Genomic DNA, 27,973 nt, shown 5'->3' on the forward strand with positions numbered 1-27,973 from the left:
GGCCGAGTCAAAAAAGTATCGATTTACAATATATGTATCAGTTATCTTACTGAATACCCGGCGTTAAACTATCAGAACGACACTGCCAGTCATAACCAAGCGGATCTTTGTCATGGCAGAATCATTGATGCAGCTCCCAGATTGAATGTCAGTTGTTTGTTCGGGTGAGAGTACAACCATCTTTCATTGGTCAATACAATCAAGGTTAGTTTCAAGGTTGGTTACCAGGGCAACCGGGAGCACATTCCACACGGCAAACATGACAGGCCTGGCAGAACTTAATGATTTAAAAAAAAACAAAAAAGTATGAACATTACGGTTACTTTTCTCCGACATCATGTCGAAAGGTGCTGAGAAAAATCCTCGATGTTAATGACATTACTAATCCACACAGAGCAAAAAAAAAAAAAAAAGTTACTGAAGACAGAAGAGTGACGCTGAGATTTGTGCAGCCACCCCTCCCATACCGCTACCGTTGCTCACTTTACACTCAGAGCGAAGGAGACATGTCACCGTGGGGAACGGCCGCAACAACAACAACAACAACAAGTGAGTTCACTCTCGTCGCCGCTATTATTCATACCTGATAATATATAAATATCTCATTCGGAATGTATGGCTGAGTCCAATAAAAGACAATTCCATACGTAGGTCGTGTAAATGCCTCTCGTCTAAAGTTAGCCGGGACAAGCGCTCTAGAAAACGGATGAATTGATGGATACCCAAAAAGATACGTGGCGAGTAAAGTCCAAAAGTCAACCGAGCTGGTTTAATATTACTTTCTTCTTCATCTGAGCCCAAAAGCAGCATGCCTCCCCTCAAAAACGCCGAATCCACGTGAGCTCCGTCTGAGCGCTCGGCCTCGGCCATGAGCGGGAAGGGTTGCCAGCTCCTGGTGTCGCCATGCGGCGTGTCACCGTCGCTGGGGAAGATGAGAGGGCACCGGTCCCAGGCAGTCAAGATGCCCGTGACTTCACCTCAGTGGGGCGGCCTTCCCTTCTCGGGGACGAACAAAGCGAGCGGCGGGAAGCAAAACGGCGGCCCCGTGACCCTGCCGAGCCTGAGCCTCCACAGGAAGGTGTTGACAAATGGGAAGCAGGACGTCGAGACACAAGACGTGACCTTTCTGGGAGGCTCTTCCAAAAAAGGTAACTCCGGTGCAGACCTCATCCGAGGTTTAACAATATTAATCCTAGAACGGGTACACCAATACAGATAATTGGGCAAAATTTGAGGATTTGATTCATGTCAGGAAAGATGAGATAATTGTCTCATCGATGATCCTGCGCTTTGCGGGACAAGTGATTTCATTTCCTCACAGATATGCTCTGAAGATGATCAGGGCAGAGTATCATAAAATATCCAAGATGTAATAATCTGCCCATTCTTTGAATACATTTTTCATTTTGTCTTTAACACGCCGATGACGTCGTTAGCGAGTTAAAAACAAATCCTCATCTGAAGTCTCCATACCTCAAATACTTCAACTTGAAATATGTAATCACTCACCACCAAATTCTTCTCACCTCACTCTCTCACGCGGTCATCTCGTCCGACCTCTCGGTTTCTTTTTTTTTTTTTTTTCCCAACTGATTAACCAAGCATGAAGCTGATCGCTTAAGTAAGGTGGAACGAGACGAACCGCTCATTAGTGATTAACAGATCTGAAGGTGTCTGCGCCTGGTCGCGTTGTCAAGGGAAATTCCGGAGTTAAAAACAAACACGTACGATTTATATTTGTTTGGAAGCCTGGCGGACTTGTGTGGAACTCATTTCTAGCAACATCTACTCCCATCTGGCTCGATGATCATCATTGCTGTACCCCGATTGACATTTCTATTCATTCTGAGGGTCTTTGGTCCAGCAGGTATTGCTGGTTCCAGACCCGCCATAGAAGTTCTTGGGCACCCTGCCGGTTCAAACCTCACGATAACCAACGTTCCGATGTCTGTTGTCCCTGGTCATCATCAACACGATGTTACGTCTTATCACCCGTCTCTTGATACGAGGTGAGTGACATCACCGGTCAGCCATTATTAAAGCCTGCGAGTGTAGCTTACAACATTTTGGTTTCAGGTCAGTGCTGTCCAGAGAATCCCTGGCATCCACCACCCTTAGTCTTTTCGAAACCCAGTCAGTGTTTAGCGGACGGAGCGATTGGCCGTTTGGCTACCGCGTCCTTCCCCCTCTGGGGCATGCACCATGTTCCGCCCTGGCCCCCGAGGGCGGCGAGCAACACAACAACGTCCCCCTGGGAACGGCCATGTCCAGCACGGAGACCTCTGGCGGCACCAGCACGTCAGCCTCACTCCCGTCATACCTCTTCACGGGTGATTCCGGAAGCCCGAAACAGCCTAACGCAAAGAAGAGAGCTCTTTCCATGTCGCCCTTATCGGACGTAATGGGGATCGATTTCAACTCCATCATACGTACGTCGCCTACGTCGCTTGTGGCTTATATCAATAGCTCACCGGCTTCCCATCCGACAATCTCGCCCATTCAGTCCGAGGGCTACGGCCACTTCCTGGGCGTGAGGGGTTCTTGCATCCCCCAGGTTCATCCCTACACTATGTCACAAGATCTGAGTCTACCGGGCGAGTGCAGCCGCACAAAGGTTCTGGAAGAGGGCGGGGCTCTGGAGAGTGAGATGGCTAACATGGTGGTGGAACAACAGTCTCTTCCAAATTCAAAGGAAGTGGCTAAGATTCTAGAAACCTGTCAAGAAGAGACCAACGTGATGCCAACTCTGCAGCTACATTCAGGTGAAGAAGCTGCTCTACCTCGGGGACCTCCACCACCCTACCACTCCCATCGGCATTTTCACCTTCCCAGAAGTCAGCACAGAATAAGGACTCAAGAAACCCTCAACCAGGGTCCCGTGGCCCCACCCCGGCATGGCGGCCTCGGCTTTTTACCCCAGATCCCCATGCTGGAGGAAGAAGAGAGCGAAACGGACGACTGCGGCGCCCACTCTTGCCTGTGGATGGACTGCAATGCAGTCTACGACCAAAAGGACGAGCTAGTGAGACACATAGAAAAACTCCACGTGGACCAGAGGAAAGCCGAGGACTTCACGTGCTACTGGGCGGGCTGTCCTCGGCATCTCAAACCTTTCAATGCCCGTTACAAGCTTCTGATCCACATGAGGGTCCATTCGGGAGAGAAGCCCAACAAGTGTACGGTAAATCATCCATCGCTTGTATTCATTAGGATTTGTGGGTTAACAGGATCTCGTCTTATTTCTGGCATTGTTCAATGAGATCAAATATTTCCCATCGTGGAGACTCTCACCCCCACACCCTCATTTCTTTTCGTCCACTCCCACTGGGAAATTACATAGGACGCAGATGAGTAATGCACTCTGGCCAGGACACACTTGAAGTGTCCGCCATCAACCAGTCAATTATTAACAGCGGGCAGAACGGCTGGCGACCTTTTGTGAGAGAATATTCACTTATTTCTCCAAGCTGCCGTTGTTGCCATGGTTGAAGTGCAAATTGTTGCTGGTAACTGCCAACTCTTTGTTTACCCTTTGATGGGATTTTTTTTTTCTCTCATACATGACATCAAGTCTAGAGTCCTTTGCACATTTTTGGTAATTTTGGGGGGAAATTGCATTGGAAACGTGTTAGTTGCTAAAAGCTCCGCTGATTTTGCTGGGGAATGAGTGGCAGGTCGGGACTAAGATGCATGCTGCGGAAGTAGAAGCAGTGGGGGAATAATTGAAGGGCGCGCTTGTTACACCGTGAATAGAAAGAACAAGCCCAAACTTGTAGCTGTCATGTTTGATTTTCTTTGTCAAGATAATCCAAGACTGGCTACACTATTTGTGAACGTGACTATGATTTATATAAGGTTTGAACCACTAATATTTGAGAATATCTTACAAAAATAGCTCTTTTAAATATTTGAAACTGATTTTACAAAAAATATTTCATTGCAATGTCTCACAATAGGAATGAGTGCGAGCATCAACCTCAATGGAAAAGTATCGACACATTTAAAAGAAAAAAAAAAAACGGAATTAGAGGTTCTTAATGAAATACCTCGAATATTTCCAAATATGTGGCGAGCGAAAGCAAGCTGTTAGTAAATTATAAATGACAGAGCGGTGAGAGTATGTGAGGAATCTGCACAATAACAAAATAGGACACGCTCTGTGTATTTCCTCCATCAACCCTAAACGGGGAGGACATTCCAACCCCCTGCGAAAGGAAAGACGGAAAGAAAACGTCTGGCCTTGCAATTGAAAAACTGAGTCGCATATTTGAGCTATGTGCTCATCAAGGTGGCATGACATTGCAAAAAAAAAAAAAAATCTTTTTTTAAAATTGTAGTATCATCCGCAGTACCTGCAGAGTACAGAAAATCGTCATGTGTATAAACACTGCTCCCTGCTGGCCACACGTTTGAACAAATGAAGAATTGTGTTCATTTGGAATTGACATTAAATATCATTAACATTAGTAACAGGTGTGACCACCTCGCTTTGCGAACGTGAAATGATTTTGTATGACGGAACTGCATCAGTACTAATGATGGCTTCACATCATTATACTTTCAAAAATAAAAAAAAAAGCAATGAAGAATCAGTCCACTGCGTATTAAATACTCATTATATCCACGCAGCAGTCCTAAATGTGAGCAAGATAGCGTTGAGTAAATGACGTCTTATTTTCACGCTTCGGCGTTCAGAAGAGACAACGTTTTTAAAGTTGTTTTTTTTTCTTTTTTTTTTTTTAAATACTAATTTACATTTCCACCCACACATCAAGGCCAAGCAAGCTGTGTTGTGGCGAGTTTCAGCGAGCACACTCAAAGCTTTCAGTTCCTCTCAAAGGAGGACAAAAGAGGCTGAGGTCTTTTTCTGAGACTATCTTAACAAAAATGTATGTAGGAGAAATAGCGTACCGTGATTAAAGCAGCAATCTTTTTTTTTTTTTTCCCCTTTTCTTTTCTTTCCTCGCAGTTCAAGGGCTGCAAGAAGGCCTTCTCTCGACTGGAAAACTTAAAGATCCACCTGCGCAGTCACACCGGAGAGAAGCCGTACCCATGCCAGCATCCAGGATGCTTCAAGGCCTTCAGCAACTCCAGCGACAGAGCCAAACATCAGCGCACCCACCTGGACACAGTGAGTGGTACACAAATTGTGTGTCATAAAAAAAAAAAAACAGTCCACTCAGATTTTTGTATGTGTGCTTAGAAGCCATACGCTTGCCAAGTACCGGGCTGTGCAAAGCGCTACACTGATCCCAGCTCTTTGAGGAAGCACGTCAAGTCTCATTCCACTGCGGAGAGACAGCTACGAAAAAAGGTAAGAAGCAGGATATATCGGTGGTGCTCAATCTGAGGTGCCCGGGCCCTTTGGGGTGGCTAAACTGTAACTTGGTGGTCCGTGATGATTTATGAAGTCAATGTTTTCATTCTTTTTTTTTTTTTTTTGTAGTTGTTTGAATAATCAATACACCAACTATACTGTTGATTACAGTATATTGTGATGATGTGACGTTCATAAGCTCCAACTCGGCTAATAAACTTTACCTTTGAACGTGTTGCTGAAAATATCAAACGCTTCTCTGTTCAAACATCCCCACCTACAGAATGTTAACAGAGCCAGCAGGTCGTAAACTTTTTTTTTTTTTGTCACCATAGATACAATCGCTACATTGGATAAAGCTCCGTCTTTCATTTGAACGTTTTTTTTTAATTAAGCAATGCCGCAGCCACAAAAGTCTAATATTAATGTGACCCTTGATTGTCTACTTCGAAGTAAAGATCATCTCTGGTGACACATTTATCTATCTATCCATCCATCCATCATCTGGATACAAAGTGCATATAAAAAGTCTACACACCCTTGTTTAATTGCATCATAGAAAAGCTAAAGTTTAGTAGGGGGCACTTTAATACGCAAATGGTGATCATTTAGCACTAATGTCCATATTGTGTCATTTCCAAAGATGAAATCCACAGCTGATGTAACCCAGGAGTCTTTGACAGACTGTTTAACTATCCACCATCTGCACCCAAGCCTCTCTCCACCAGCTAGAAGAGACAACTCGATAGGATCCTCCACAGCCTCTCAAGAGCCATACTCAAGTCCGTAAAAAAAAAAAAAACATGGGAGTTCTTTCCACATTTTTCTAGCAGATATTTATGCACTAGCCATTAGACTTACGCTGCGGTTGGCTGCACTTGAACGTCGTCCTTTTTTTTTTTTTTTTTTTTCTCCCCCTCCCTCAGCTGCTCCACAGGGAGGAGACTCTTCTCACAATCCTCTTATGTGCACCCTGCAAGACAATCACAGGTAATGTGTTTTTCAAAAAAGCTTTTTACGTGTTTGTTAAATGCACATAATAAATGTGCAGTATTTTACACTGTAAATATGAATATTATATTTTTTTATAAATAGAATGGAGTATGCTGGCGGGGGTTGCGGTGAAGTAGTCAGATCGTGAAGTAGAGCTGTGAAAAATGAATAATTACAAATCTAAATAAATTCTTTCATAATTTAATAAATGTCAATAAAGGACATGACACATTTTTGAAACATAATAATTAACAACAAAATAAAATCAGTGAAATTAGAGGCAGCACAGAGCTACCACCATTTAACGTGCCTCAGACTGGCAACAAATAATGCTCGGATGTTCTAGTATGCTTTTTTTTTTTTCTCATTTTCCCTTTATTGGATCCCCTTAATGTTAGATTTCTTTTGTGGAATACGCAAGAACCCAACGAGCGCTTCCGAGACGATAGCAAAGGATTTCTGTGTCAAGGCGGCCAGATGCGTCACGGCGCCTCGCTGCTTACAATTGTTCCCCGAGCAGCGGTGGGCCCCGAACCCGCACCGCAGGATTCTGGGTAGACAATCGGCCCGTAAAAGTAGAGCTCTCCTCGCCTCATTGGTCTAGACTAGGCGCTGTTATTGGATGCTATAGCCACCGACGGGAGCAGCCGAGGAATTTGCGAATCATAAAATGTAAAAGAAGGAAAAAAAAAAATACCATTCAAACATCAGTGGGGGATTGAGGCCAGTGCTGAAATTACTTCTTAGAGGTTAAATTAATTGTAAAAACGTTTTTGTGGGAACACCAGAGATTGCGTTTCATCACAAAATTTTTGTTGCCAAATTTGACCAATCACATGACTTCACATGAAGTCACATGAACAATTATCTTCTCCGCCTCTCATCCAGTCGGTGTGGATAAGCTACCAAATTGGAAAAAACAGTGTAAAAAAAATAAATAGACGGATGTATTGGTGAGTATTAACTGTACGTACGTGACATTTCAGATTTGTCGATCCTCCCCCTGGTCGTCTCTTCTGCTTTGACCCTCGCCCTCCACTCTCCCGCCTCCCGCATCCTCCCGGCGGCGCTTCCGCGCAGCCCGGTCGGATCCCCGAATCGGCGGCCGAGCGCAGCCCAGGTATTTGTGGGAGCTCATCGCCGAGCGAAATCCTCGAGGCTTTGAAAAACGAGGCGATGGCGCGCTGCCAAAGAAAAGGTCAAAGGTCAAGTTTGGCATGCGAAGAGCTTATTAGCAAACGTGTGGGCGGCGGTTTGACAATCTGTTTTGAGCAAATTATTGTCACATACCTTAACGATGGCAATGGAGTGAGACAGGTGGGCAAGTGTTTCAATTTCTGTGTACCTTTAAAGAGACAACAACCCCCAAGCATTTAGTTCAGGTTTGACAAGAAAGGTGTGAAAAAAAAAAAAAAAAAAATGCGATGAGAACAGAGTTAGGAAAAAGACGGCTTTGCATCACAACGGGTAATTAAAACTGCGGGGAAGTGATGCAAAGGACCTTCTGCCCTCTTTGTCATGGTGAATCTTCAATTATCAAACTTAACTTGTTACATGACGGAGGTAGAAAATCTTAGCAGCTTAGCATCGTCCATCTGTTTTTGGTAGGCTCAAAATACATTTTTTACCAAGTTTTACCTGTAAAAAAATATCGGGATATTCCTTTTGGGAATAAATCAAAATGTGTTACCCGAAGATCTCCCAGGGCGGATGGAGGCGCTTTTTCCCTACGATGGGATGTCAGCGCGGGCCGAGTCCGGTCACCTTATACCGGCCTTCGAGATCAGCGGAACCTGCAACGCAGGTGATGACAGCCTGCGGATGTTATCGTCACAAGTTGCCATGTTTTGCCGACCGTGTGGATTTACTCACAGGGTTCGCCGTGCAAACGTCGGAAGGCGACTTCTTTGACGTGATGGATCCCCTCGCCGGTCAAGTGTGCCGCAACCCCGCTGAGGAATGACACCACTCTCCTGTGGCATTCCTTTCTTTGCACTATTTTGGGGACGTAATGTCAATAGCAAGCATCTGCAAAAACTTGGTCTCACACATATATATGTAAATTCACACAGCTCGTCGTGCTTACGAACGTAAGAGTCCATATGGACTTTATACGTATGTGGCGAACTGTATTTGGATGGAGAATACTTTTTTTCTACACATCAATTTCCTCCTTTCTCCCCTCATTCTGGAGGCATACATTAGTAACTATAGTAACAAGATAGACTTATTTCACTGCAGGGTTCCGAGACATTCTTGTGTTGGGAAAAATAAATGGTTTCTTGAAGGAGATTGTTTTTTTTATACAAGGCATTTTATTGTTATTATAAAAATGAAAGACTCTTTATACAGTGTATAACAGAAAATTAGAGCTGCTGTGATCTTATTTTTGGGCTATTGTTGCTATCAGGTATTAAATTGACTTTTTTTTTTTTAAAAACATGGGTTTAACTTTTGTATACTGGTTGTATTTGCAGTTTTGAGATTTTCACACTCTGGTTAGCAATCTCAATTTGCTTAGGGCTTCCTAAGCGTACGGTATAATGGCATCCACCACTTTTCATTTTACAATCACTTTACAGGCTGAAGAAGAGGCGGGCGGCAATACCTGGGACAAGGCATTTCTGGGGCGAAGCAGTACCGCAGGCATCCCTCGTCTCAGTTTATATTTCTTTTTTTGCTTGTTGGTTTCTTCTTCTAGAAATCGAAAGGACAAACTGTTTTACTTGAGAACAATACTTCCAGCAAGAAAGTACTAATTCAGGCAGGAGTTTGGCTTGTTGCTTAGCAACAACATCTTTTTTTTTTCTTTTCAAAAAAAGCATTTGCTTAGCTAAAAATCTTTGGTTTGTTTGACTGAAAATATGATTTACATAAAAACTATGATTAAATATTATTGGCCATCATGTTCACTTGCGGTATAATGGCAAATTGCATCTTTAGTAAGCTAATTAGCATGACACAAAGACAACTTTAGGTGGACATAAAGGTCGAGCCAGATTTGGACAGTTTTGGCTCCAACAAATAGAAAAATAAACCAAAATAGACCATTTAATACATTTTCCCCCTCAGATTTTCAAGTAAAACGTGTAATAAACATAATTTCATTAGCTAGGTGATGTCATTTCTGAGTCATAACTCACTTTTTTTCTCTTTTAGTAAGCTAAAAAGGTTTCAGTCACTGACTTATTTTTATATTGTGAGCCACGACTTCAGAGCTAAATGATTCATTCCAATAATCATTAGATGCGCCATCTTCTCCAAGTTTGGAATGATGTCATTTGAATTTCTTTTTGAATAAAAAAAAGCGGGAAGAGGAATACGAGGTTCAATTATTTCTTCCCCACCTTTGCTTATTTAAAAAAAAATATGTATACCAGCATTTTAGAATAATAATCGTTGCTGATTTAATGCCATTAAAAACCAGTCTAATCTCAACCACCCATTTACTGGAGTTTGAGCGACATATTAAAGCACTGCCCACGTATGTATTATCCAATGAACAAAAAAAGGCGTGTAGTATTCTAATCATTATTATTATTATTTCCGCCAAGTGTGAGCGAGCTTATCTCCTCCCAGTTGGCTGGGAGTTTTCTAGCAACTGTTGCCCGGTGAGGCAGCGCCATAGCCACGGTAGTCGTGGCGACTGTAACCCACCAACAACAAGCTCTCGCTTCATCATTACCACCTCCTCCACCATCCTCATACTCACCCGCCGCTCCACAAGCAGGTTTGGAAACAACCTTTTATTTGAGCCCTTCTCCCATTTGTTGGTTTTCTTCACATTCAAACGCTTCTTCTTTAGTCTTTGAGACGCGATTGCGGTGTTTGGGAGTTGTTGTTTTTTCTCTCTTTTTTTTATTTTTTTTTGTCCAGCGGAGGCTCGCTCGCTCGCTCGCTCGGCTGGCTGGTAGCAGTTTTTGCTAGCGAGGGTGCTTCTTTGTAACGTGTTAGCTTTCACCGCTAACGCCGCCTCGATCGGCTGGTTTTATTTGCTCATCCGCTGCGTGGAGATTGTGTGCCGACCGGCGATCGCTCCGAATACGCTTTGAGGCCATGTTGATTTTTAGACAGAAATCTTGGAATAAACCTCGCTAGTCAGGTGCTAGCTCCGGGTGGCCCCCCCTCTCCCTTGCTAGCTGGTCAGCTGGAGCAGGTGTCTCGCCCCCCCTCCTTCCCCACTCACAATGCCTCTATCGGGAAGATATGTGATCACAATTTCTCAATAAACTACAACAGCCACGCCGGAGCGAAGTGTTATTATTATTTTTTTAAGCAGGGGTTCTCCGTGTCTCTAATAATAGCTAAGTCATTACTTTCCCTTTTGTCTTAATGGGTGGCAAAAGCGAGATCGCAGCGTCGCTAGCTCCTCAACCCGCTTGCCCCTCTTTTGTGGTTTCGGAAGCTGATAAGCTGATAAAGGCCAGGTTTAAAGTTACGTGTTTATATATGGACGGCCCGTTTCTAAAAGTAACACCTGTTTAATGGCGGTCTGGTTTTTTTTAGTGGCGGACCACGCTCAATTGGGAACGATTCTGTTTGATTTAGGGACTGACAAAATATCGATATCGCCATCTATCGTATTCACACAGAATCGATACCCAAGCATCAGCTGTAGATGTTATTGCTCCAGGATAAATTTGGCCGTCATAGTCATCATAGTGATTTTTGTTGTCACATATTGGCACTGTATTGTGATGTTGGCGCAAAAATACTTGATAATATTTATGTGGCTTTCACCCAATGTATGACAATACATCATTATCGCTATGTAAGTACATCAGCATCAAATGCCGATATTGGTGCTTTCTGATGGAAGTCAAATATATTAATTTTTGTACTTGGCGATGTAATATTGTCATTAAAATACCTGATAATGTGGAGTCCTAATAGAAGACCGGGGCCAATTTGGAACCTATTAACAGCAGACTTTGGAATTTGGAAAAGATCTTTGGAAGAATTATCGATTCACACCCGCGTACATTTATAGACGTGTTATAGAGTTTCAGATTAAAAGTTTACATTGTGAGTTTACCACCTATCGCTTATTTCCTATGAGGGTATAGCAGGAGCAGGTGACATCGTAGGTGGTGGGGGTTGTTGGCTGCAACAGGTGGCTTCACCTCCACGTACTTGAACGCATCACAAAAAGACCTGCAATATATCCAAGTGGTAGCGAATGCATCATAGCCAAAACAATTGGACAATTTACACAATAGAAATAATACAAGCGTATTGATCCGTTGGCATTTGTAATCAAAAATGGGTCGTGCACTCTCCTCCCTGTTCAGTTTTGAGGGGACTGCTAGTTATCAGCTCATGTTACCTTTTACCTGTCATCTGGCTGAGAAGGAGTCGCGTCGTGCCACCTGCCGCCCGGATCCTGTTGCATTTCCAATCACTAAAAGGAGGGGGCTGATTAATTCAATTATGCAGCCATCCATTTTCATGGCTCAGCAGAATGCAGCTTGTATTCTGTTTGCTTTCTGCCCTGACCCAAACAGACTTACAGTTTAGGTTGTCAGTGAAAGTAGAGACTGTTTTCTAGACCGAAGCCGGATCTGCCGGTCTAAGATGACCAGGATCTTATGACAAAGAGTCAGGAATCACAATTTCTAAAAAAAAAAAATACAGTAAAATAAATTTTTAGAAATTCTGATAAAATTACAACTTCATTCATGGAAAAAGTTGAATACCACAAAAATAAAGTCCACAGTGAAAGCACATGTTTTATTTTTATTCAACAGAAATTAGTCTGAGAAAAACATTCTCATATCATATGTTTTGAAACAATGTATTATCTTCTCTTCCTTTCCTCTGTATCCCTGCAGTGCTTGTCACCAGATCCCCGCCTTGCCTCGCCTTGCCTTAAAGTTGTGCAACCGCTCTAAAAAGTCATGACTCAACCTAGCTAACTTGCAAAAAAAAGTACATCAGCAAGCATTTTCTCCAAGGGGGGAACCTCTGCGCTTGTCGTCATTGTCACGTTAGCGAGAGGAATTGAATTGGCCGGGCGGGTGCAGGGCACAAAAATGTTGCCCTCCTCTGTCTCTTTTGTTCCTGTGTGTCTTTGTAGGGATTGCACTTGCTCGGCGGAGCACAGCGTTTAAGTGGGCCACAAGGGAGTGTAGTGTGCCTGAATGGTGAGGCAGAAGGTGTGTTTAGCGCGTGTGTGTGTGCACATGTGTGTGTGTGTGTATGTGTGTGTGGAGGGGGTTGGGGTGAGGCAACCTGGGAGTTTAGTTGTGTGCAGGGGGCTTTCTCTTTAATTTTTTTTTAAACATCATTTGGCGGGCTGAGTAGTTTTTGTTTTGTTTTTTTATTCCAAATTTGCATCATCTCTATTTATGGTCAGGCAGATGTGTCAAAATTCTCCTTTTATGGACAACTACTGGATTATCAAATTAATAAGCGGTCCTAATGTTTGCAACATTCTAATTTCCTGCACAATGGAGATTTGGCCTTCTCGTACTATAGGAAGAAAATAAGCGCTACTCGTTTTTTCCGCACCTCGGCGCAGCCATTGACTCGTCTTTGTATTCCAACTTGGAGGTCAGCCGTACTAACTGCGAATGCAAGTGAAAGCTCAAAAAGACACCCACTGAAAAAAGGCCCAGTGTGATATGCGAGATAAAGGGAAGAAGAAGTCCATCCCCGGAGAGAGAGGAAGCTGTAAGGAAACCCGGCTTAATTAACCAAGAGAGGTTTGTTCATGGAAACTGTGATGGGGAGGACGCCCCCGCCCCCATTCACCCACTCCCACCCCCAGGAGGCATGTCATCCTCTTATTTCTAAATACTACTCTATTATTAACTCACCATTACGAATTATCACCGAGCTGTTATATTCTTACTTGTTGTTTACTAGATTTACGGCAAAACGACCAGGCCCATTATCACCGTTCAAACGTGTCCACGCGCAGGTTGACAAAGCAATGAGGAGCCGCGTCTATTTGGAGTTTGTTACATATTAACCCGGCTTTATGGCCGCTAACCTGGAGACGGGGCCATGTGCCGCTGATGCATGAGCTGCTCGGTACATTGAGTACCACGCGGCACAGAACAGGTGCCATCGATTCCGCCGAGACGGATGAGGCTGTTATGGCGCCGGGCCTCGCCGTGGGTTTGACCATCCAGCGCTTTGCTTCACGAATATTTCTATCAACACAAACGAGAGAAGCGCGATGAAATAAAGACTATATTAAGACGATGTAACTGACCAAATATTGGAATGTAAATGTAGGTCAGCGCCTCACTCTCTCTGACCATCCCTAACGGGTGTCAGTTAAGCTGTGACCGGTTTTGCCAGTCTGACGAATGGCCGCGTCGGATTGTGCGGCGAGGATTCACGGGAAAGGCATCGTACGCCATTGTAGGGATATCTTGATTAAGATTTTTGTCTTCTTAGGCGCCATGCAGACCCCCGAAGCAGGCGCTGACTCCACCTCCACCGTCCCTATTCAGACCAGCGTGCCTGTCCAGCCGGCCGGTTCAACCCAGCAGCTGCCTGTCCAGCAACCGGTAACGCCTTCGCCGTCACAAAGTCGGTCGGCCTCGGAATCTTTCATGCCTTTCTCGGCCATTGCATTCCAGACGCAGACAGTTCAACAGGTCCAGCATGTTTACCCAGCGCAGGTGCAGTACGTGGAAGAAAACAGCGGCGTCTACACTAACGGCAACATGTGAGTCAGGCCTCCGCCCCTGTCTGCTCACACACACACACACACACACACGCAGGGAGGGATTACGTCCCAACAGCCTGCCGACTCGCCTCTCGAATCTTCTGGCGCCGCCATTGATGTCACAAGCACATGGCGGCGAGAGCGCGCTTGTGCTCCATCACCTGAACATGACCAGAAGTAGGCCTCCTGTTTTCTTAAGTGGTTTTAACAGCGTCCCTCTGGGCCGCTGGTGCGTGTTCAGACATCTCCGCATCGACACATGTGGACGTACGCGCAGAAACTATCGATCGACACGCACGGCCGTGGTTTTACACGCCTACAAAACGCTCAATTACTCACAAGCTCAAATAAGTGTTGTTTTTTTTTTTTTTTTATCCTTCTGTCCATTTTACAAATCAAACATGGCATCCAAGCACAACTCATAGGAGTCGTCTTCCCAAACAGAAGAACCTACTCGTACTCGGAGCCGCAGCTATACAGCCAGAACAGCGGCGGGAGCTACTTTGACACGCAAGGGAGCTCGTCCCAAGTGTCCACGGTGGTCACCGCCCACGGGATGGCCAATAACAGCGGCGGCGGGGGGAACGGAGGCATGAGCATGGGCCTGGCGGGGGCTCAGGTAATCGGTAGCGGTTCCGGGGCCTACCTCATGGACAACGCCGGCGCCCACCCTGCTGCCCAGACTGCACGGGCCTCCCCGGCGACTGTAAGTGGCCCCCCCTCCCCTTTATGGCTTCCTCACGTCCAAACTTTCACATCTAGTAAAAAAAAAAAAAAAGTGCCATGTTTTGTCGCAGTTCATGGTAAGCAAATGAATGGCTAACTCGATTTGTCTCCGATCAGAAACTGCCAACGTGAAGCGGACGGTCGTTTTAAGAAAGTCAGCCCTTTTTTAGTCCTTAGCAACAACAACGTTTGACTGCAATTAGAATGAATGGTTACATCATTACGGTTGGACAAGTGGGAAATTTTGAATAGAGGAAAAACCTTGCAAAGAAAGAATTCATGGTTATGCAAGTTGTACGTGTTGGTTTTCTTTTTTTTGTTATGCGTGTACGGCCATTGTGGTGGTTGGATCTGTCACAGAGGAATCTAGAAGGTTTGGTTATCTACGAGCTTTCTATTTTCACCGTGCCAATTGGATGCCTTTCAACTTTGTTTCGTGTCTTAACGTAGCGAATCTATCAACAAGTGCATCTCAGTGAGTTCGTATGAAATTGTTTCTTCGAGGTTATTGAGGTAGCATTTTTTTTCGTGTTCCATCTGAAATCTAATTGAAATAAATGTATCAAAAATAAATGAGAAATATTCAAATATACTTTTCCACCATCTTCCTACAAACTGCGTCACACCGAATTTATTTTGAGTTCTGCTTGGCTTGCTTTGTGGTCTTTCCTAGACTTTCTTTATTTTAGTTACCAGCTACTAAGTGTTCATTTGTTTACTTGGCCTTCCTGTCTTTTTTTGTTTTTTGTTTCTCTCTTCTTACATTTTGTTGTCCTGTGCTTGGTGGTTTTTGTCAGATTGAAATGGCGATTGAGACGCTCCAAAAATCTGAGGGTTTATCCAGTCAGAGAAGCTCGCTGCTCAACAGCCATGTAAGTTGCAACGCTGTGCCTTCCTTCCTTCCTTCCTTCTTTCCGCTTTCCTGCTTGCCTCTTTTTCTCAACTCCTTTTTTTTTTTTCTGCCTTATTAATCCCTTCTCACGACAACAATTTACATCATTCGGTGCTCTTTCCGTAATAGCCAACGAGTCACCGAGTTGGAGAAAAAAATCAAATGTGACTTCTAGACCCTTCCAAAAAAAATATGGAGCCAAATTTCCACGTCCATATATTACAATAAAGACGTGTCTCTTGTCTTTCCCTCCAGCTGCAGTGGCTGCTGGACAACTACGAAACAGCAGAGGGTGTGAGTCTACCGCGATCCACCCTCTACAATCACTACCTGCGCCACTGCCAGGAGCAGAAACTAGACCCGGTCAACGCAGCGTCCTTCGGCAAACTCATTCGCTCCATCTTCATGGGACTCCGCACGAGGCGCCTCGGGACGAGGTCGGCTCTCGCCGGCTCCTTTTGATAACCGGCGTTTCTTGTCGCGTGACATTCTTTTTAATGCCTTACAGGGGGAACTCCAAATACCATTACTACGGTATCCGCGTCAAGCCCGACTCCCCGCTCAACAGACTCCAGGAGGATATGCAGTATATGGCTCTCAGGCAGCAGCCCGTTCAGCAGAAACAGAGGTAAACAAATACCGATTCGTCCCTTCTGGAAACTGACCTGTCCCACCATTTCAGGTTCAAACCGGTTCCCAAGTTTGACACCAGCCCCACAGAAAACTACTCCGGTGGAGGTCACAACCAGCCAGGGGCAGCAGAGCAGACCGTCATCGCACAGAGTCAGCACCACCAGCAGTTCTTGGGTCCGTCGCTATATCGATTAGCCATCAGATCTCAGAAACCACTCGAAAGGATTCTCCTTGATTTAACTGTCACTACGGCAACAGATGCATCACGGGCACTCCCCGACTTTGCGGAGCTGGACCTGGGGCAGAGCAATCCGGAGAATATCAGCACGGAGGACGTCAAGGCTCTCCAATCACTTTACAGGGAGCACTGTGAGGTACGAGGGATTTTTTTTAAATGCCTCAACAGGTGGAGGTTAACTCCTGAGAGATATAATATGGAGTGAATCACCCGACATCAACATCACGACTGCACTGCTCTGTATTAATTCCAAATCTAACTGCATCTCTTTCACATACATCAAGTTCAAAGTGTCTTCTCACTAAAAGCAAAAAACACACACAATCAAATGTGGTCATGATCCACACTGTGAAAAGGTTGCGTGTGTTGACAGTCACTTTTTTTTTTTAAATGCCAACTGCTGGCATTTAGAACGTTCTCATCATAAAGTTGTTGCTTGGGAAAATCATCATCAAGTCATTGAGTTTATTTTATATGTTTTTAAACTATGACCTCATATTCACTACTCATTGCCCCGCTTTTGTTCTCAGGCTATCTTGGACGTGGTTATCAACCTGCAGTTTAGTCTCATTGAGAAGCTTTGGCAAACGTTCTGGCGTTATACCCCGCCCGACACTGTAGAGGGCGCCACTATAACGGAAAACAGGTGAGGGGTACGGGGGATGATGTAATTCTTAGAATCGCGCTGCGTTGCTGAAAATTGTCAGCGTTTATGTCCGATGCACAGCAGCGTAAGTGAGATTGAAGCCCGACTCCCGCAGCCGCGGCTGCTGGCGCTGTGCAGACACGAAGCCGTGCTCAAGTGGATGAGCACCTGCGACCATCTGATGTACCAGGCCCTTGTGGAGATCCTCATCCCCGATGTCCTGAGACCCATTCCCAGTGAGCCACCAAACCGAGTCGTCACATGGTAACGCTCTGATCTGAGCTGACTTTGGTTTCCGTTTGACTTGACAGGTGCCTTGACTCAAGCCATTCGCAATTTTGCCAAAAGCCTGGAAAGCTGGCTCAATAATGCCATGAATGCGATTCCGCAGAGGATGATCCAGACCAAGGTATGGATTTTGTTCCACTCCGGTTCTTTAGCTTACAACAGAAAAGGATTGTCGCAGTGTAACTAACCCGAGTATCTGCACGCTTTATTATTATTATTTTTTTAATTAGGTTGCCGCTGTTAGTGCCTTTGCGCAAACCCTACGCAGATACACATCTTTGAACCACCTGGCTCAAGCGGCACGCGCCGTGTTGCAAAACACGTCGCAGATCAACCAGATGCTAAGCGACCTCAACCGCGTCGACTTTGCCAACGTACAGGTCGGTATCCTGCGGGGTTATATATGGAGTATTTATTTATTTTTAAAGCTCACTTTTTGTATTGTACGTTAAAAAGTAAACTAGGATTTGTAAATGACCGACGGACGTATAACGATACCGAAATAAACACGTGTCGGCGTGAACAGGAGCAAGCCTCGTGGGTGTGCCAGTGCGAGGAGGGCATGGTGCAGCACTTGGAGCAGGACTTCAAGGCTACCCTACAGCAGCAAAGCTCTCTGGAGCAGTGGGCGGCCTGGCTGGATAACGTGGTCACGCAAGTACTCAAGCCCTACGAGCAGCGACCCAGTTTCCCCAAGGCGGCCCGGCAGTTCCTACTCAAGTGGTCCTTCTACAGGTGAACAAAGACAAACTGTCAGCCCAGAAAAGGAAAGTCGTTAATATTCTCGGGTATTACAGTTCGATGGTCATTCGGGACCTGACCCTGCGCAGTGCCGCGAGCTTCGGTTCTTTCCACCTGATCCGTCTGCTCTACGACGAGTACATGTTCTACCTGGTAGAGCATCGAGTGGCCCAAGCTACCGGAGAGACTCCCATCGGAGTCATGGGCGAGGTATGCCGTTAGGACTTATTTACTTCCAATTTGGGCATCTTTGTTTTGTTTTTGGTGAATGTATCAAGTCATATTGGATATGTGTCACCAAACCCAAGAAGCCAAATTGATTGAGACGCTAAAAAAATGCTTTTGTTTTCCATTTTCAGTTCGACAGCCTGAACAGCCTGTCGCTTACAAACGTCGATAAAGGTACGCGCTCCCCCGCGTCCTGTCCTGCTCTCTCAAGTACATTCGCCTCTTTACACTCGGTTTCCTGTGATACCCCAGATGAAACGAGCGGCATGGACAGCGATTTAGACGAGGATCCCGACGAAACCGGGGAACCTCTGGCCAAACGCGAGAAGTCGGAGCACGAGGTGATCCAGGTGATCCAGGTGGGCGCCCTGGAAGACGGATCCCATCCGGTAGTGGGCGTGGTCCAGCCCGGCATCCTTCACTCCCTCCCTCAGTCTCCGCGGGACCACAGCGAGCACATTCTGACCCCCTCGGCCGGCACCCCCACCATCCGCCACTGCAGCGCCACGGGCAACACCTACGCCTCGGTTTGATGCCGACGTCCCGTCTGGCTTCGACGACATATCCGTCAACCGCCACGTTTACATCTGTCTTTCTGCACTCGAGTCCGATAACGGATCGATGCGGTTTTTCCCGTATCCGTTCTGAATGCTGCGTCCTCCCTCGAGCCTTTGCGGAATTTGCTAAAGGAAGAGGACCACGTGAAACACAGGGTCTTACGAAAATCGACTGTCTACTACTGATGTCTAGGAGCTCAAACGCGGCCCATTGTATATAGATTTCCTTCTAATTAGTACAACCCAAAAAAAACTCAAGGTGCTATCATTGTGGTCTGTTCAACTAGAAGACGTTCTCTCAATGTTTCCCAATCTTTTACTGAGCCAGGGCATACACACTACACGCTATGAAAAAAAAACTAGTTTGGGATATTCTACTGGGATACTTTTTGGGTGAAACTTCAGGATGAACTTAAAATACTCCATAACCTGTCCAGGTGAATTTAATTTTAAGTCTCGTTTTAATTTATACAAATCACACCCGAGTATAAGTTGCAGGACCAGCCAAACTTTATAAAAGAAAAAGTGACTGTCATGTCAATTTGCAATTATTCTGCCTGACATTCAGATAAAACTTTTTTTTTTTCATCCATAATTATCAAAACATTATCTGAAACTTAATTTCCCGCGGCACGCTGCGTTTGGGAATCACTGAGTTATCGTGACTGACTATTTTCAGAGGATTGTATGTAGCCGTACGTGCGGAGTTTGACCAGCGGTAGCCTTTGTATCACTAGCTGCATCATCAAGATTTTTCATCCCCCAATGTGAGACGGACCCCCCCCCCTCCCACCCCCTCCCAATCCACCTCCACGAGGAATATGTGCGCTGCTGCTACTCCTGTAAATAAAAGCGATACCATTAGGCCGACCTGGTTGTACAAACCCCAACATCCTTACCGCTAAACTATTATGCACTCGGAACGTAACGTTTGCCTTTGTCCATGTAATCATGAAATCAGCCTTTTGGACACATAACCCCCCCCCCCCCCCCCCCCTGCACCCTGACCCCCCGTTCCTCTTTTTAGCAGTTTTCTGTCTCAATCAAATCTCTCGTAAAAAGGACCAAAAAAAAAAAAAAATGTAAACAAGAGGTAACTGAGGGGAGAGCCAATCGTTGTGCCATGTCACAGAGCAGAAGGAATGTCAGGGATTTAATGTACCTCGGCTTTATCACAGTGCCTTATCCTGCAGCTCTCACACACACCATCCCGCCACCCGTTTTTATTCTCTCCCCCCCCCCTACATTTTAGTATGGCGCCTCCCTTGTCCACAGAGAAGTCTTTTGGATTTGGGTCGTATTGACTGAGGGGATGCCGCCACTTTTGCTTTGGTCCGGATTAACGCGGCTAAGCTTTTTAATTCTCTCAATCGCATCACACTGTTTAGCCTTTCGCTCAATTTGCCAGCCCTGCTCCTGCCCTCCCTCCCTCGCTCCTGTTCCTGCTATCTTTTGGGGTATATCACAAGGATTTGGACAATGATTCCATTGATTTGGATAATAGATGACACCTCAACCTCCCGCTGCGCTCTATCGGCATTCACCACCTCTACGCTTGTCCTCACTACTGCTCGTGCTTTTATTTCTTACTCCCACTCTGCCTTGTTGTTGTTCTGTTTTTTTTTTTTTTTTTTTTACCTGCGTGTTGTTGGAACACATCCATCAGTCACCCTACCTCAAGCCAGTGGTGCCAGCCCCCCTCCCTCCACCCCTTTCACACCTGTCTGTCCAAACCTTATTGTACACGCTCAAAAACGAAAAAGATGTTGCCTACTGTACCGCACAGAGGGGGAAAACCTGCTTTTTGCTTTTCTCGCACATTTTCATTCCCGTTTTTACGCCCAACAAACACCCTCGGAACCCAAACCCCCCCTCCCACTTCGTCTTTGTACACTACGGACCAAAAGTAGATATTTTCTGATATTCAAAGAGATATATAAATCATATAGATCTAAATGTATAGTCTATATATAAATATATAAATACAATGCTTCTACACTACGTATACGTGTTGCTTTTTGATTGTGGACTTAGCTGTGTGAAGTGGACTGAAAAGGGAAAAGGAAAAAAAAAGTACGTGGACTGTACCATCTATACTTGAACTGTTAAAAGCGGCGTATGTTGTGGACATTACTGAGATTAAGCCTCCTTATTTTGGTTTGGACCACTTCTTTGTATTCATGTTTATTTATTGATATTTATTACATTTGACCGCGGTATAGTTAAGGAACGAAAGTGCAAAACTACTGTACAGAAAGTCTCGGCGTGATGACTTTTGTTGATTCGTTTTTGTTGAAAAACTGCTGTCATTGGTTGAAAGGGGAGATTTGCGGAGGATAAGGCTGTACTGGTTCTTTGACTTACGCAAAAAAGGTTTGGAAGGGGTAGGAGGTGTCTGTTGTATAAATCCACAACACGTCGATGGTAAATTTGTATTTGTGCCTGACATGAGGAGAAAAAAAAAAAAGGCTTTGCTTTCTTCAAATCGTATAGTTGTGCTTTAGGAACATCAAGTGCTTTCTGGTCTGTGCTGCTAGAAACTATTTTTTTTTTCTTAATATTTAGTGCCAGACAGTGATTTTTTTTTTTTTTTTTTTTTAATGCTAAAGCTGCCAACACAATTTTTGTATTTTTATTTTGTTGCATTTAAAAATGTTTTTGTTGGAGCTAAATATTCCCAAGCAGAACACAGGTAAGCTCTTTCTTAAAAAAGAAAAAAGAATAAAAAAAAAAAAAGAGAGAACAGGCAGCTTCACTTGACCCTCAGCAAGACTCCAGTGCCTTTAACTCGGCCCCGCCCCAAGCCCAACGAACGCCCTCGAGAGACATTTTGTTTTGACCACGGGGGGCAGCATGGGATTATTATTTATTATTCATAAAGGTAGTTCATGAGTGTAGTAGATGAAGCTTCTTTTGAATTAATTGTACAGAACTATCAAGAAAGTTGCTGTAAGTAAAACTTTTTTTTGTTTGATTATTCCTGATGATGGTAATTTCTGTTGCTCTTTTATTTTTTGATTGCTGTGATTTGTATTTGGTTGTTTTCAAGTGCCATCTTAGTGCGTTCATCTGTAGCACGCTCAAATGCAAGCACAAGCATTTTATGGCAAGAAGATTTTTCGGTTGTCCCCCCCCCCCTCAATTCAGCCAAGATTGAAAAGAAAAATGTAAATAACCCCAAGTGAAGGTATATTTATTTGTCCTGGTTGATAAGATTTTTTTTTGGGTGGGGCTCCTTCTTTTGATCATGTATAATATCTAATATAATATTATCCATACAATTTCCATGTCTTTCTTTCTCTGTGTGCTGTTTTTTCTTCATATATCTTTTCAACTTGGCAAGAACGTAGGATGATTTGTATTGTTGTATTTTGAAACGAGGCCGACCGGGGGACTTTTGTATTTACAAAGACATTGTTTTAGTGTGTCGTATTGCTGAATATAGAAAATGATTAAAAAGACACATGTAGTTTGTTTTTTCTGAATATTTCAGATCTCAGCTCAGGCTAGCTTAGTGTTGTTTCCGACCCCCCCACCCCCCGCCCGCCCCCTCCTTCAATTCTGTGACTTTGTCTTGGCGGTAATAAATGTTTTCTTGTCCAAAGCACGTCTCCTGTGTGTACAAACTTCACCTTAACACGATGCTGTCAGCCCATAAATTTTATTCAACAATATTCGTACATATTAACACTAATATCATTCAGTGATGCAAAGTAGACGCCGGAAGTAGCACTTTTTTTTTTGCCCTGCGGTTAGCGAATGTAGCAAAAAGGAGTAGAAAATACTGCAATAGCTGTCAGTTCTGCATACCTTTAACAAGTGCTGAGCAAAAAAAAAAAAATAATCCAAACGCAATAAAAATCTACACTCAGCGTAACACTGAAATGATTGCGTTTGGCTTATGGCTTGTACTTCCTCTCACAATTCTCTTTGGGTTGGCGGCACGGCACGGATTTTATAATTGCAAGTAGCGAGAAACAAGTCGAGCGAGTCGACGCTCGCCGTCATACTTTCTGTGTAACACTTAATTGTCCAGTACTTAAGGCCTAGAAGTGTTTTTCCGTATCAATATTTTTGCTGTTTTTAATGACGTTACCGGCTGTAATATTAGAGCCTAGTGATAAGACAACATTTAGATTTATATACAAAGAAAGAAAGAATGGCAAGCAAAGGAGTGTAACACTGTAGCAACAAAATTCGTCCTGTCACGTGATGCCAGGTTGAACTCAACTACTTGACTAAATTGCACCATCTTTTAATTAGCTGAGATGCACACACACACTGGTGGTATCACAGTGAATGCTTTCTTCCATTCATTTCTGAGCGCTCCATTAAAAATCCTGACTTGGGATGATCAGTACGCACAGTGGAGTGTCTCCAATGTACCACTGGACTAAACTGGCGAATACGTGTGTCCTGGCTTCTACTCCCTACCTCCTGATGACAGTCTTGCAACGAGGACATTAGTCAAGAGGCTGTGGGTCCGCGATGGGCATGGTGTGCAGTACCTCGTCCAGCAGCTGCAGAGCACGGTGGAGGTGAATCTCGATCCAGCAGGGTGTCTCCTTGATGCTTTGCCGCGGGTAGTCGGGCCCCCAGCCCTTGACGAAGCTCATCCGCAAGATGCACAGCCGGCGCAAGTCGTCCACGCCGATGCCCGCCGCCGCTGACAAACCTGCGGGAAATAAATGCTGATGACTATTTGGCTTGGGTTGATTCCCAGAGTAAATCGATGGATGGTAAACAGAAGGGGACCAAGCAAAGAGCCTTGAGGGAAAAGCAACTAGCAATTTTGGCGAATGGAAATTTCCATGATGCTTGAGACATTTCAGGAGAAATAAACTCACTGATTGCGGGAGCGATTCCGCCCACGGAACCCGGGCCGGGTATATTTCCAGCCACGGCTGCTGCCTGGGCCGCCGCTGCCGCTTGGGCGGTGGCCGCCTGCTGCTGCATCTGCCTATGGCACTGACGCAGGTCAAACACCTGGCGGAGACAAACACCGGCGGCTTGAGCGAGAACTCGAGCGGACGGCGAGGATGGCGCGAGGTTCTCGTCTCACCTTGATGTAAGCGCTGGGGTAGATCTTGTGCACGGCATCCCCGGGGGCACGCCCGGCCTCTCGGTCCAGGTAGTAGCTCTGCACAAACACGGCGTGGTCGCTCAAGCAGCGTACCCACACGTCTCCTTCGCCTTTGCACTCCAGCTGGACGCCTTTGCCGATATGAAGCCTGAGAAGCAAAGCGAAAAAAAAAAAAGGCGTAATCATGCAATATTGACTTTTTAATCGTATACAGTAATCCCTCCTACTTCGCGGCTTCAACTATCGCGGCTTCGCTATATCGCGGGTTTTCAAAAATGCGGAAATGAATTATTTTATCGCAGAAATTTCATCATTTCACGAGGTTTCGCGGCCACTTGAGTTTCTTCATTTTCCTTTAATAATGATAGCTTACGTTTAAAAGTGAAATGAATAAATTAAAGAGTCAGTACAGTATACTTTATCGTCACATGTGACTTCAGGGCGTTCTCGCTGTTGTATATTTTGGACTAACTCATGTTCCGTAGTGGGAAAACCCCGGATGTGGGAGGGGGAGCTTCGGGGACGTTCAGTGTCGCGATGTACGGCCAGTGAACTGACTGTGATGAAAGGAATAAAGCAGTACCCATCACGTCGTTGTCCGAACCATGCTTGCTACATCAGAACCTGGAAAATAGTAAAGATATAACACTCTCCACCGGCGGTGGCCTTCATCTGGACATAGCAATACACTGTTAGTCTCGTCGCTAAGGCATGAATGCGGAGCGCACAGTCCATTGATATGAAAGTCCCCTAGCAGCGAGCTGGTTGATGTCAGCGATAAAAATAGAATATCTTCCAAGAATAGCTCAAAAAAATCTAGTTTCTATTTCGCGGAAATTCCCATTTCGCGGTTGGGTCTGGAACGTAACCCCCGCGAAGTAGGAGGGATCACTGTACATATATAATTGGGTCTCCAGAGTGGCTGCTCACACATTTATTTTCAAAGACAGGAGGAGGTAAGCTAACTTTTCATTTCCTGCAACTTACAATAAAACCAGAATGTGTATTGGCATGACAACAATCAAAGTTGACATCACTTAGCCTACTGAGAGGAGTTAACTTTCACCCTTGCTGTTATCTACTTCCAGCTGTTAACAGCACCAGTTCAGTGATAATGTGCCATGTATTATTTGTACAGTTGCCAGGGGCCTCAATAAGGTCAAGCAAAGTGTTGGACCGAGTCATGTGGGGGAAGGCTGATGAAAACCTTCTGTTTGAATATTAAAAGTCGTATGGATGTGGTCAAGAACCTGGCTCTCTCAATGTTTTCCGTTCTGTGGACGTTGCTGAGTTGGCCCAGGCAGAAGCGGTCGCCTCCCGAGGGGTCCACGTAACCGTCCACCGTCACTATCGGGCACGTGGAGGGCACCTTGAACGTCTCGCCGACCTGGACGTCCATCTCAAAGTACGCGATGGAGCACCAGTATTCCGGAGCTGCGACAAAGCGGTGAGCTGTTAATATTTGTCCATGACATCTCAAGTATTATGATGAACAAAAAAACTCACCAGGGTGATTAGATATTGGTGGTTGGAATGCTATTTCGTTGCTAACAGGCCCTGTGGAAATCATAGAAAGGGAAAGTGTGAAATAATTAATGTTCTGATTTGACTAATTGATCTGCAATTTTTCAAAGAAGACGTGATTTTTTTTTTTTCTTCCTATGTGCCTTAATAAAAGATCTGGTACGTTCTTATGTCAAAATATGCAAAGGATGAAGAAAAGCAACACACTTCCTATTCCACTTCTTGCACTCTTCATCGACTCGCTCGGTTGTGGCTTTTGTTACCATGACAACCAAGGCAGAGTTAAAACTGCAGCTCTGCTTTCGAGCCAAGTGTCATTTTTCACACAGCAGGTCTACTTTAAAATATCCCGAGCCAAAGTAGGGAAACACTTCCAAAGACGTACAGTAATGGCCCGTGTGAGGCATGGGCGTATGGTGCTGTAGGTGGCCATTTTGATGCGGCACCCCAGACGTGAAGCTGCTGTTTCGGTTCCAGTTGGAGGTGGAATCTGAAAAAAAACAAAAGAACCTGTCAAACTCACTGGAGACAATCTGGCCTGTTGAAACCCTGAAAGCCTTACTCGAGGGTCCAGCGCCAATGGCGGAAAATGCGGACGTCGCAGCCGAGGTGCTGCCCTCCGTTGGCGGGAGGAGGGCGGGGCTGCCGAAGGTGTCCGGCGGGCCCGGCCTGGACGGAGGATGCTGGATTGTCTGCAGGTGGCTGTCGGCACTAGGGTGAGATTGCTGATTGTCGTAGTCGTACTCGTCTTTTACCATGAGTGGACCTGCCGAGCGTGAACAACAAGCGCGCTGAAGATTGACGACAGAGATGTAACGAGTACAAACGAACACGTCGGACAACTCACCGGTGCTTGAAAGCGTCAGACCTGATAAGTCTGCAGAGAAATAGAGAAAAGACATGACTCCATTTTTGATAGAAAAGGATTGGAATTGAAATCAATCTAAATTGCTTGGATGGACTTTTGGGGGGGGGGGGGGGGGGGTGAACTTACCGATGCCTGGCGAGACCACTCTCTCGTAGTGGTACGGATTGACGCAAACGTTGTCACATTTGAGGTCAAAGGCATACTGGCAGTATTTAACATGTTTTAACTCGTTTTTGTGCAGATCGGGCCACCGCCACAGTCGCGCATACACCACGTGAGGGAAACCTTTACGTCCGGCGACCTAAAAAAACAACAACATCTGTGTTACGATTTAAGCAAGAAGAATTTATTCGATACAAATACTGACCTGTAGGCGGCCGTCCAATGTGCGCTGTATGGTCACACATTTGCTGGGATGCGCCCCGTTGGTGGTGATGGCCGTGATGAGGGAGTCCAGCTCGTCTTTCTTTTCCTTCAGCTTCTTGACCAGGCTCTCGATGGCCCGCTTGGCGAAGCTCTCGCTCTCCCCACCTTGTCTGTGGCACATCAGGCTGTGCACGATGCTGAGGCAGGCGTCATTGCTCGTGGGGGTGTTGGCGATGGACATCCTGCTCCTTAGATTTCAGCCTTCGGGGAGGCTCGCTCGCACTCTCTGAGGGGTTGCGGTCGATACAAAGCAGGTCTGGAAAGCTGAGACGTGAGTGAATTATTCAGATGTAATTCTGGCATACAATGGATGTGAAAGAACACAGAGTCTGTAAAATCCTATTAAATACTCCTCAATTAGTGCATAAACTTGATTTAAGATGGCAAATACCACAAAGGCCTACCAATTCACATTTCGGCATTCACAAACTTGCCTACTAACAAATTTTGCAAAGCATGAATCTGGCTGCACGAGTTAAAATGGGCATATGCAAACAAATTTGTCGTCCTGCACACCTGGAGAGTGACCCTTGCACAAATACCAACACTTGTCAGTGAAAAAACTGCAAATGTTGGTGTTTTTAATCAAGATATCATGTTTTAAGTGTGCTCCTTCCGCGCAGTCATCATTAGAATTAAGCTCCCGGGTAGCGTGAAGCTTCCAAAGTTATCCCATCGATTTGCTTTAGTCCTTCTTGATTTGCATTAACAACACTCCCGTTGTACAATAAAACCCACGCCGAATAAATACCAAATCATCTACTTACAAACCTAGCATCAATAAACATAGCTCCGTTTCAAAACAAGCGAACAAACAGGTAGTTTTTGGAATTTATGATAGGAGTGTTGCAAGGTACACACAGCTTGCTAGCCTAAATGCTAGGCTAACAGCAACTTCGAGCTCACTAACCTTTCTTGGTGGACGGTCCTTGGAATACCGGTTTTTGAGTGGCGGTTGTTTCGCGTGTGCTAGGAATGTTTTTTAACAGTCGTCTAGAGTGTAAATGGCGACCCATACGAGGGGTCGGCGAAGTAACACGTTTGCTGTAGAGCTAGCTAGGTAGTCGCCACAAAAATAAACAAACTCCTCCCCGCCCCACAGGCGTCATCAATGCGCTCGCTGGTGTCAAAA

The 27,973-nt window shown here is 45.2% G+C and overlaps 4 protein-coding genes across 16 annotated transcripts in view; 2 read left to right on the forward strand and 2 right to left on the reverse strand.

Annotated features, from left to right (window-relative positions):
• Positions 1-11,922, reverse strand: part of unc5cb (unc-5 netrin receptor Cb) — a 124,979-nt gene extending 113,057 nt beyond the window's left edge. For 4 of the 8 annotated variants that reach the window (XM_085926481.1, XM_085926482.1, XM_085926474.1 and 1 more), the window contains exons 1-8: positions 10,023-11,151; positions 8,919-9,007; positions 8,183-8,305; positions 8,001-8,125; positions 7,601-7,655; positions 7,285-7,494; positions 6,179-6,290; positions 4,912-5,122 (exon numbers count right to left, since the gene is read on the reverse strand). The gene's annotated coding sequence lies outside the window, so the exon portion shown is untranslated. The other 4 variants (XM_085926477.1, XM_085926478.1, XM_085926479.1 and 1 more) reach the window with 4 other exon arrangements.
• On the forward strand, positions 403-9,630 carry glis3 (GLIS family zinc finger 3). 2 transcript variants are annotated; one of them, XM_085926489.1, is made up of 10 exons: positions 403-1,148; positions 1,865-2,009; positions 2,077-3,181; positions 4,970-5,131; positions 5,204-5,314; positions 5,961-6,099; positions 6,244-6,307; positions 7,297-7,430; positions 8,007-8,114; positions 8,185-9,630. In XM_085926489.1, the coding sequence occupies exons 1-10, from the start codon at positions 869-871 to the stop codon at positions 8,271-8,273; spliced, it is 2,337 nt and encodes a 778-aa protein (XP_085782615.1). In that variant the 5' UTR covers positions 403-868; the 3' UTR covers positions 8,274-9,630. The 2 variants fall into 2 exon arrangements, with proteins under 2 accessions (XP_085782615.1, XP_085782617.1); XM_085926491.1 differs by having other exon boundaries at positions 1,868-2,009.
• On the forward strand, positions 9,874-22,535 carry rfx3 (regulatory factor X, 3 (influences HLA class II expression)). Of its 3 annotated transcripts, XM_085926488.1 has the most exons (17): positions 9,875-10,040; positions 13,718-13,830; positions 13,903-13,991; positions 14,436-14,697; positions 15,515-15,589; positions 15,865-16,046; positions 16,118-16,237; positions 16,292-16,416; positions 16,501-16,616; positions 17,011-17,126; positions 17,208-17,362; positions 17,438-17,535; positions 17,645-17,794; positions 17,941-18,149; positions 18,212-18,365; positions 18,515-18,557; positions 18,636-22,535. In XM_085926488.1, exons 2-17 carry the CDS (start codon positions 13,723-13,725, stop codon positions 18,914-18,916), a joined length of 2,283 nt encoding a protein of 760 aa, XP_085782614.1. In that variant the 5' UTR covers positions 9,875-10,040; positions 13,718-13,722; the 3' UTR covers positions 18,917-22,535. The 3 variants fall into 3 exon arrangements, with proteins under 3 accessions (XP_085782613.1, XP_085782612.1, XP_085782614.1); XM_085926487.1 differs by having other exon boundaries at positions 9,874-10,040; positions 13,718-13,991; XM_085926486.1 differs by having other exon boundaries at positions 9,874-10,040; positions 16,292-16,616.
• smad4a (SMAD family member 4a) lies at positions 14,726-27,961 on the reverse strand. Of its 3 annotated transcripts, none has more exons than XM_085926497.1 (11): positions 27,752-27,961; positions 26,783-27,105; positions 26,542-26,716; positions 26,395-26,424; positions 25,933-26,313; positions 25,530-25,580; positions 25,274-25,457; positions 24,003-24,171; positions 23,788-23,926; positions 23,449-23,615; positions 14,726-14,749 (listed from the first exon to the last, which is right to left on the reverse strand). In XM_085926497.1, the coding sequence occupies exons 2-11, from the start codon at positions 27,020-27,022 to the stop codon at positions 14,744-14,746; spliced, it is 1,542 nt and encodes a 513-aa protein (XP_085782623.1). In that variant the 5' UTR covers positions 27,023-27,105; positions 27,752-27,961; the 3' UTR covers positions 14,726-14,743. The 3 variants fall into 3 exon arrangements, with proteins under 3 accessions (XP_085782623.1, XP_085782624.1, XP_085782622.1); XM_085926498.1 differs by lacking the exon at positions 14,726-14,749 and having other exon boundaries at positions 19,963-23,615; positions 25,933-26,037; positions 26,110-26,313; positions 27,752-27,959; XM_085926496.1 differs by lacking the exon at positions 14,726-14,749 and having other exon boundaries at positions 19,963-23,615; positions 27,752-27,960.
• Positions 27,962-27,973: the final 12 nt, after the last annotated feature.

This window comes from Syngnathus leptorhynchus, chromosome 12 (assembly GCF_054491065.1).
Source record: "Syngnathus leptorhynchus isolate UIUO chromosome 12, UIUO_Slep, whole genome shotgun sequence".
In the NCBI taxonomy this organism is placed as follows: Eukaryota; Metazoa; Chordata; class Actinopteri; order Syngnathiformes; family Syngnathidae; genus Syngnathus; species Syngnathus leptorhynchus.

Excerpts from the sequence above, each read along its gene's own strand:
- rfx3 (XM_085926486.1), top strand. The coding sequence starts at position 13,723 with ATGCAGACCCCCGAAGCAGGCGCTGACTCCACCTCCACCGTCCCTATT. Across the intron at positions 16,238-16,291 it reads CCCGTTCAGCAGAAACAGAG|GTTCAAACCGGTTCCCAAGT; the intron begins GTAAACAAATAC and ends CCACCATTTCAG. Across the intron at positions 16,617-17,010 it reads TTTACAGGGAGCACTGTGAG|GCTATCTTGGACGTGGTTAT; the intron begins GTACGAGGGATT and ends TTTTGTTCTCAG.
- glis3 (XM_085926489.1), top strand. The coding sequence starts at position 869 with ATGAGCGGGAAGGGTTGCCAGCTCCTGGTGTCGCCATGCGGCGTGTCA. Across the intron at positions 6,308-7,296 it reads ACCCTGCAAGACAATCACAG|ATTTGTCGATCCTCCCCCTG; the intron begins GTAATGTGTTTT and ends GTGACATTTCAG. Across the intron at positions 8,115-8,184 it reads CAGCGGAACCTGCAACGCAG|GGTTCGCCGTGCAAACGTCG; the intron begins GTGATGACAGCC and ends ATTTACTCACAG.
- smad4a (XM_085926496.1), bottom strand. The coding sequence starts at position 27,022 with ATGTCCATCGCCAACACCCCCACGAGCAATGACGCCTGCCTCAGCATC. Across the intron at positions 26,717-26,782 it reads CATTGGACGGCCGCCTACAG|GTCGCCGGACGTAAAGGTTT; the intron begins GTCAGTATTTGT and ends TTGTTTTTTTAG. Across the intron at positions 26,314-26,394 it reads TCTGACGCTTTCAAGCACCG|GTCCACTCATGGTAAAAGAC; the intron begins GTGAGTTGTCCG and ends CACGCTCGGCAG.